This window comes from Teleopsis dalmanni, chromosome 1 (assembly GCF_002237135.1).
Source record: "Teleopsis dalmanni isolate 2A chromosome 1, ASM223713v2, whole genome shotgun sequence".
NCBI lineage: Eukaryota > Metazoa > Arthropoda > Insecta > Diptera > Diopsidae > Teleopsis > Teleopsis dalmanni.
Window position 1 is genome coordinate 137096100 of NC_051846.1, and position 8484 is coordinate 137104583.

Below are 8484 nucleotides of genomic sequence, written 5' to 3' on the forward strand. Positions count from 1 at the left end.
AGTCATCCATTAAAATGATATGAGTAGTTCATTTACGAATAAATTCAATTACATAAATAAATAAATTCATTTAAATATACAAGATCAAAATGCTTACCATTGCCCTTCCAATATTCATTCTGTTTTCTTTTATTTAATTTAATTAATTTTTAGTGTACAATTTTTATGTTTCATATTGTAGACAAAATAACGAAAACATATATTAAAAAAAGCATTTGACATATTTTAAAAGTCATACTAATTTTTTTCAACCACCCTTAATGCTGTTTTTTTACAACTCTGAAAGAAAAAACTACGACTATAGGTAAAAATTTAAAAAAGTGAATACACATTCATAATCATTACCAATACTCTGGACTTACAAAATTAATGTGACGTTACTTTTTCACACTAACAGAGGCAGAAGCGCAAAATGTGCAGAAAATTACATTTTTAAATAAATTTCGTAGAACAAATTTGGCAGAACACAGAATATATGCGTGGCTGGTTTACCACACAATGTTTATTTCTTACTGCTAATGAATTATTTACAAACTTAATGTTAATTATTTATACGACAATGAAAAATAAATTAAAGTAAAATTGTGTTTTTGATTCTTTACAAACAGTGGTTATTAACACGTGGCACGTCGTTGAAACAAAACTTCTTGACTAAAAAAGGCACAGTGCTATCTTCTTCTTCTCTGCTTGGTGCTGAAGTTGATTGTTATGCAAACTGGATTATTTTTGGGACTAGAGTATGTGTGTGGCGTATTCGCCACATATATAAGAGAAAACTATGAAAAAGGTGTGTTCATTTCGATTCAAAAATTTGTCATTAATTTAAAATGCAACCCTGTTCGATTTTGTATGACATAAAAGGTCTCCTTTAGTCTCCAAAACTTTGCTTATGACTTTGACACTCCGAAGAGTGAAGCTTGTCAATTTTGTACCTAAATTGGTTGCAATAATATTTTAAGTCATATATTTTGTTAATATTTAGAAAATAAAATATAAAATTGCAGACATTTCATATATTTTTTATTCGAAATGAGTACGGGAAAAGAATTCGTGGTTTGCCGTACGTGTCTAACTCAGTGCAGTGACGATTATAAATCAATACATAAACAAGGCATCATATTGGGTGAAATTACAACATTAATAGAGATATTAAGATTTTGCACCGATATAGAGTACCTCGCTGACGACCCATCTTTCCCAACACATATATGTAAACTGTGTTTGCAAAATTTAGTGAGATCGTATTCCTTCAAAAAACTAGCAATTGAAACAAATGAAGCTCTACATAATCAAAAACAACAGCTTGCTTGCAGTGAAGATCCACATTCAATGAGTGAGTATGTGTTTGAAGAGCAGCAGTACCTTGAGGAAAACGGTGAGGCAGAAGAACTACAAGAATTAGCAAATGCTGCACAAATGAGACAATCCATAGAAAACGTGAATGATGCCAGTTATGTTACCTTGTCAGTCTTGCACAACTCTGAAGATGAAGAAGAACCAATGGAGTTCAAAATTCAACGTGGCGAAATAATCGATGATGGAGACGTGTATTTGCAAGAAATTATAGAACGCCATGATGGCAACACGGAAAATGAAGAAGAATACATGATCCAGTCAGCCGATGATAATATGTCTGAGGAGGCTTTCGAACCAACATATGATGATGATACTATGTCGACTGAAAATAACGAAACCGATGATACAAGTAGAAAAATACGAAAAATACTAAGATCGGATAATAAAATATCAAGTGATACTAACAACGACAATGGTACATTGGTCAGAAAAAGAATTAAACGTGCTCATGGTCAATCAAGTGATCCGCTTTTCAAGTGCAAGGTTAGTGTTGGTTATAAATATTATTTTATATTAAAATAAATTTTCTTATAAAATCGTATCTTATAGATTTGCAAAAAACAGTTAAGCAATGCGAATTCGTTCAAATACCACATGCAATTGCATTCGGATCAGACTCCCTATTTATGTAGTATGTGCGGTGCAGGCTTTAAGACACGGAACGCTTATGATGGACATTTAATCACACATAACCCCAATAATCCAAACACTTGTAAGATATGCGGAAAAGCATATCGCCAATCGTCGTCCCTACGCACACATATGATGTCGCATACAGGTGAAAAACCTTTTCAATGCAACATATGCGGCAAAGGAATGACACAAAAATCTGGTTACAAGAAGCATATGTTAACACATACAGGCGAAAAGCCACATGCCTGTGATGTGTGTGGTCGAGAATTCCGATATTCCAGCAATTTATTTGCACACAAACGTTGTCACACGGGCGAGAAACCTTTTGAATGTGACAATTGTGAGAAATGTTTCCAAACAGCAGAACAAAGAAAACGACACCTACTAGTTCATACAGGTGAGAGGCCATTTAGTTGTGATATATGTGGCAAATCATTCAAACGTCGCACCTCACTCATGACACACAAACAAAGCCACGAAGACGAAAGTGAAGAGCAAACTGCGTACATAGAGCAAAGAGTTTATAGATCAAACGCTGTAGAAGTTCTTTAAAAAACTAAATAAATTTTATTTAGAATTAAAGTAAAGGTAATTATAGTGTAAGTGTAAGTAACACTGCAATTCAAAAATCTATAATTTTTTAATAATACATAAAAATCTTACAGGTTCAGAGTTTTATCGCTTGGATTTCGTAGATAAGACAGCAACTTACTAATATTTTTTAATTTTAGACTTTTTGACATTTACTTTAAGACTTTTTATGTTAGTGCATCAATTATTTTAAAAAAAAATATTATAAATATATGTAATATATTACATTGAAATATATTTGTCAAATTTTTGAAAATTGTTTGTTTAGTCAATATTTGCCATATATGGTGTGTATTTAAATACTAGACTAGCTAAAACTAATAATTAGCTATACATATTTAGTTCGAAATAATAAACCAATTATAACAAATGCATACTTCTAAAATTATAAATTCAGTTATTTGAATCTCTTATAAACTCTCTTATATAAAGTATTTTATTTGACAGACTTATTATACTCATGCTGAGTATTTGGCAATATTTGAAGCAGTTGTATGGTATGTCATTAAATTTAATTAATTAAATTAAGCTTTTGTTGTTTAAATACTTCCATTTTTACTTCACACAAAATGAATATACAAATTATAACGCTAGCTACGGTTATAGCATAGTTATAGTTAAATTTTATTAGATATTTTTCATAATTTATTTTCAAACATATATCATTCGTATTAGGATATAAGAGTTACTTTGGAATGCTTGAAAACATTTTACAGGGAGACATCGTTTTAAAAAACTTTGCAAATGTGCATTATATCGGCAATTTTATTTAAGAATAAACAACTTTATACATTCTTCGCTTGATTTCTTTGAATACGCAAAAAATTCTATGCTGTATCATTTGATTAGCTCAGAAATAAGGATTAATTAATACATCTCCAGAATAATACCCGTTATTTACAATATCATTAAGTGTTTAAATATACCAATAAAATTTAAAGCATTGTTTATTTTTATATCCAAAAAATTGTGTATTAGTTTAGTAATTAAAGCTAAATATTTAATTAGTTAATTAAAAGAAATACTATTGACAATTTGTTTATAATGTCTGTACACACTTCTTTATCCGTATTCAATTCATAATTCCATACTTGTTTCTAACCAATAAAGCCGTTTCATAATCATTTTAAGACATAAAAATGCTATCGTAGCTATAAAAAAGAGAACTGATCTTGATCAGAAACTGATTTTTTGCTTTTGTTTATTAATCAATTCTCTTCATTAAACATAAGATTATGCTAAACCAGAACAACGCATTTAATATTAAATGCTTCATTAAACGTTTTTAGTTCATAAGAAATTTCTATCAAAACTATTGATTAAACTATATATATAAAAATACATATTCTTAATGTAGATATAACATCATGCGGTCAGTTCAAAAAACTAATTTAGTATATCCGAAATTTTATAAAGGTTTATTTTATATTTTATAAAAATTACTTCTTTCTCTGCTCCTGTATAATGAAAAAAAGAAAACAGAAATTTGTCGATATACGTGTAGAAATACACTAAAAATAACATTCGAAATAAAAGTTAAAAATCCAAAAAAGAAAATAAACGACTCTATCAGTCATATATATATATTTAATGGAGGCCCAACTAAAACCGAATATAAGTAAACATTCGCATCTTTTAATTTATTCTATTTGAATTGAAAATATTACAATTTGGGCAAAACTAACTAATTCCTTTAAGAAATTCACTTATGTTTTTATGTTAATAATTAAATTTTACCATCAATTAATGCCGATCCTACCCTTGTACAGCTCAGTTTTTCTTATAATATAAAAGCGGCTCAAACACCTTTAAACCATTATTACTTAAGACAAAGAACGAAAAATATTTATTTATTAATTTTATTATTTAGCACATTTAGTATTATTCGTTTATTTTAGCTTTCGAATATTAATTACAATTATATTTATTTAATGTTTTCATATATGCAAATGCATATATATATATATATATATGTGTGTACTTATGTAGATTATCAATTTTCTTAAGGTTAACATGTAATAACATAAATAAGAAATAAAAATAAAACTAAACGAAGAATTGCAGATGAAGTGTATTTATAATTAATTAGATATTTATAATACAGAATAAAAATGAAAAACCTTTTTTATTATCACAACAGAATTGTTTAATTTTATATTATATCCAACCTATTAAAAGTTGAAACGTCATATATGAATTCAAATTAAAATTAAGGTTACAATAGAAGTAAAAATCGCAATAACACAATATTTTGGGTTTGCATAGGACATTAACTAACAAATAATATAACATTTTTGTTTTATATATATTTTTTTTGTTTTTTTGGTTTTGGGGTTTTCAACACATTAAATATTTTAATTCAAAATAAAAAGTATTTTTACCTAAAGCCCATTTCTCCCACTCGTATTCGTTCGCGACTGTCGCCACGCTTAATGTACCAATTTTTTTCATTAAACTGATGTTCATTTTGTCTCCTAGCATTTTCACGATGATGCATAAGTTTGTCATGCCAGTCACTATCGTCTTTATTGTGACGTTCGCCAGATGATCCTTTATAGCGACGTTGTTTATTGTATTTGTGATTATTATCGTTGATTTCACTTTTATCGTGCTTAAATGAGCGCTTTCCGAAACGTTCGTCTGAATCATCGTCGTCATCATGATCATCGTAAGCCTCATGACTTCCTCTGCGCTTATGAAATTGAGATTTATTATGCTTTTCATTGCTTTCTCGACTGTCACGTTCTCTAGAATTGTCTACAGATTTTCTCTGCTTTTCTGAAAAATTTTCATTCTTTCTATAATCATCTCGACGTTCCATTTGTTTCCTGCGCCATTCTTGGCTATTTCCATTAAAATTGTCATTTTCCGGATTATTATTATTAGCTTTTTGTGTGTCTACGTTAGGAAATTGCTCAGTTTCTCTTTTTTCAACAAAAACGCTCTTCTTCTTTAAACCATCAAGTCTTTCTGCGGAATTTTTAAAAGATTTAAACTTATTTGAGTTCTCCGGCAGATCATTCATCGTATCACCATTTTGTTTCATTGATGGTTTTCCACTTGCTTGTGTTTCTACACAATTGTCTGGAGTTTCAACAAATTTACCATCTCTGCATTTATATGGACGTTTTAAGTCGTCTTCACTAATTTCGACATTTTCAACCTTGCCATCATTTTCTTGCCACACTCTGAAGTTTTTACTTTTGGTTTCCATTTGCCCAGCACCATTTCGTTTATAATTTTGGTGCTGTCCGTCTCTGCCATTACCAGTTTTATCATTAACATTGCTTAAATAATTGACTTGTTTTGTAAGTAAATCAATTTCAGCACGCATTAAATTATTTTGCAACTCCAAATCAGTAAATTTTTGCTGCAATTGTGCAATGGATTTATCAGATTGCAGGGGTGGCCATTCCGGATTACGTAACTTACCAACAAATGCCAGCAAGGCCAAAGCAACGCCAACATAAAACATAACTGTCAGACCACGTCTTACAATTGGATGATTCTGTATTATTGTCATTATATCACCTTTCAATGGTTCCACAGCATTTTTATTACCTATTTCTTCAGTATTGGAGTCATTACTTGAAGAGCGTTGTCTCAACTGATTTTCAAAGTTGACCACTGTTGGCAAAAGTGGTGAATTTGGTGGTGTTAATTGTGGTCGAACAGTGCCAAAATCAACACCAGTGGCAAATTTCAAATTCAAATTACTAAGTTGTTCGCGTAGATAAGGATTTGGAGATATACGTCCAGCGCTCTCACTTTCACTAATTACTGATATACCATCCGATAGATCATCTGTGCTGGAATCGTGTTCAGGTTTAGGTCTATAATAGTTATTTTATTATTCAAAAGGAAATTAATTCGAAAACTTTAATTATTATCTTACATTTTTTGATGTTCCTCCTCCACAACTTTATGCTTAACCTCGCCCTTCTCCGACACTTCATCCAGTTTATCCAAATCTTCTACGCGATTATTTTCATTTTCTGTCGTTTTGATTGTAGTTGCAGGTTTGGGAGATTTTTCTTTAGTCTTCTTTTTATCCGTTACTAATGTCCAGGTTTCAAATACTTCCGATTCGGAACTCGTCGTAATCGCTTCATCATTACTACTGGGTGTGGGTGGGTAGTTTTTTGAGGGGCTTGCTTCTTCGTTACTCATACTGTATCTAACACTTTATATCTGCAAGTACAAATAATTGTTAGTTTATTATTCGTTTTATCTTATCCGTAATAATTAGATAACTCAAAACTAGCGAAATTTGCATAGAGCATGTGAGCGTGTACGAACTGTTTATCTTCGTCAAACAAAGTCAATTTGTCTTTATGTTCTACAAGAGCTGCTACACGTTGGTGTTTACTATTCAAACTAAAAATATGAAACGCATAAATATACTTTGTGCCTAAGAGATCAAGCATGCCTCAGTATTTCTTTGCATTCTTTGTTTAAATAATTTCATTTTTACAAACTTTGTGAATTTCTTTGTTGAGTTCAACTGCAAGTATGTCTAGTACTACATTTGCAATTAAAAATCTATTTTTGAAATGAGAAATTATTGCAGTTGGGAAAAGGTAAAATGATTGCCATAAATTAAAAAATAACTTATAGAATTATTCTGCAAAAAAGTTGTTAATAACTGACATTCGTTTAAGCATCAACTAGTTTCACTTCAATAGAGGATTAAACACCAGTTATTTAAATATATTACACCTGAATAATTACGTTAGGATAACAAACGTTAAACGCTGAATGACGAGGGCGATTTGATAAGTCAGTGACTTTTTGAATTTCCCGCACAGTTACTCCAAAAGCAACAGTGCTGCTGTCAGCTGTAATCTACCAGTGGGCAACTTTTTAATTTTGAGCAAACTACGTCGTTCAGTTGGTGTTTGATAGCTGTTCAAAGCAGACAACCTCGTGCATTTTTACGAAAATGGAAAAAAGTGAATTTCGGGTGCTGATTAAGCATTACGATCCCAGCATATTCTCCAGATTTAGCCCCCTGCGACTATTTTCTGTTTCCAAACCTAAATAAATGGCGGGCGGTAAGAGATTTGAGTCGAATGAAGAAGGCATTACCGAAACAAACGTGTATTTTGAGACCTTTGAGAAAACCTCTTATTTGAAGGTAATAAGAAAATTAGAAAAACGCTGGACTAAATGTATCGAGTTAAAAGGTGATTATCTAAAAAAATAAAATAAAAGTCACTGACTTATCAAACTGCCCTCGTATAACAAATATATAAATTTATAAATTTTGTCATATTCTTGTCTCACAAATTATATTCCTAAAAAATTTTTTGAATACTATGTTTTTGTAGTCTGCAGAAATCTGTAAAGCTACTATAAAGCAGCAGAATGTGGATGGGTGATGGTTTTGTGAATAAAGAAGGGAAGTGGAAGTGGATTAAAGAGGGTATGGAATTTAAATTGAAATCAACTATGATCAAGACGGCGAAACCTAAATAATACTAAATACGATAGTACAGTTTAGTGTACTCTAAAAAACAAGCATCACTATTTGATCTACAATACACGTTGTCTTTTAATCAAATGTTTGAAGCACTGAAATATTTCTTCACAATTAGAACAAATTATAGAAGCTATATGTAAAAGGTTCAACAATCAAAAAATCAAACTTATATTCTGTAGTATTCAAAACCAGATTATTCGTCAACATATCTTAATGCCGATAATAATGGCAATATAGTTTAAATAGTTGTTTTTGAACACATTTTAAAATGGGTGAACAATATTTAATCACCTGAAAATTCAGCTAAATTTTTCTGAATGGGCACTCATGAGGAAGAAAACAAGACTAAAAATTTTAACGTTAACATTATAATTAAAAAATGTAAATAATTTAAGAAAATATCCCACATATTGATGATTAAA

General features: G+C 30.3%; 2 protein-coding genes across 5 annotated transcripts; one reads left to right on the forward strand and one right to left on the reverse strand.

Annotated features, from left to right (window-relative positions):
* The first annotated feature begins 906 nt into the window (after nt 1–906).
* On the forward strand, nt 907–2756 carry LOC119668948 (zinc finger protein 436-like). 3 transcript variants are annotated; one of them, XR_005251543.1, is made up of 3 exons: nt 907–1839; nt 1906–2594; nt 2655–2756. XR_005251543.1 is itself a non-coding variant. In XM_038078639.1 (3 exons), the coding sequence occupies exons 1-2, from the start codon at nt 1030–1032 to the stop codon at nt 2539–2541; spliced, it is 1446 nt and encodes a 481-aa protein (XP_037934567.1). In that variant the 5' UTR covers nt 907–1029; the 3' UTR covers nt 2542–2588; nt 2655–2756. The 3 variants fall into 3 exon arrangements, 2 of the variants coding, with proteins under 2 accessions (XP_037934567.1, XP_037934566.1); XM_038078639.1 differs by having other exon boundaries at nt 1906–2588; XM_038078638.1 differs by having other exon boundaries at nt 1906–2577.
* Nucleotides 2757–4673: 1917 nt separating this feature from the next.
* LOC119668949 (histone-lysine N-methyltransferase, H3 lysine-79 specific-like) lies at nt 4674–6929 on the reverse strand. Of its 2 annotated transcripts, none has more exons than XM_038078640.1 (3): nt 6835–6929; nt 6476–6771; nt 4674–6413 (listed from the first exon to the last, which is right to left on the reverse strand). In XM_038078640.1, exons 2-3 carry the CDS (start codon nt 6748–6750, stop codon nt 4958–4960), a joined length of 1731 nt encoding a protein of 576 aa, XP_037934568.1. In that variant the 5' UTR covers nt 6751–6771; nt 6835–6929; the 3' UTR covers nt 4674–4957. The 2 variants fall into 2 exon arrangements, with proteins under 2 accessions (XP_037934568.1, XP_037934569.1); XM_038078641.1 differs by having other exon boundaries at nt 6880–6928.
* Between the last annotated feature and the right edge of the window lie 1555 nt (nt 6930–8484).

Excerpts from the sequence above, each read along its gene's own strand:
- LOC119668948 (XM_038078639.1), top strand. The coding sequence starts at position 1,030 with ATGAGTACGGGAAAAGAATTCGTGGTTTGCCGTACGTGTCTAACTCAG. Across the intron at positions 1,840-1,905 it reads ATCCGCTTTTCAAGTGCAAG|ATTTGCAAAAAACAGTTAAG; the intron begins GTTAGTGTTGGT and ends CGTATCTTATAG.
- LOC119668949 (XM_038078640.1), bottom strand. The coding sequence starts at position 6,750 with ATGAGTAACGAAGAAGCAAGCCCCTCAAAAAACTACCCACCCACACCC. Across the intron at positions 6,414-6,475 it reads GAGGAGGAACATCAAAAAAT|ACCTAAACCTGAACACGATT; the intron begins GTAAGATAATAA and ends TAACTATTATAG.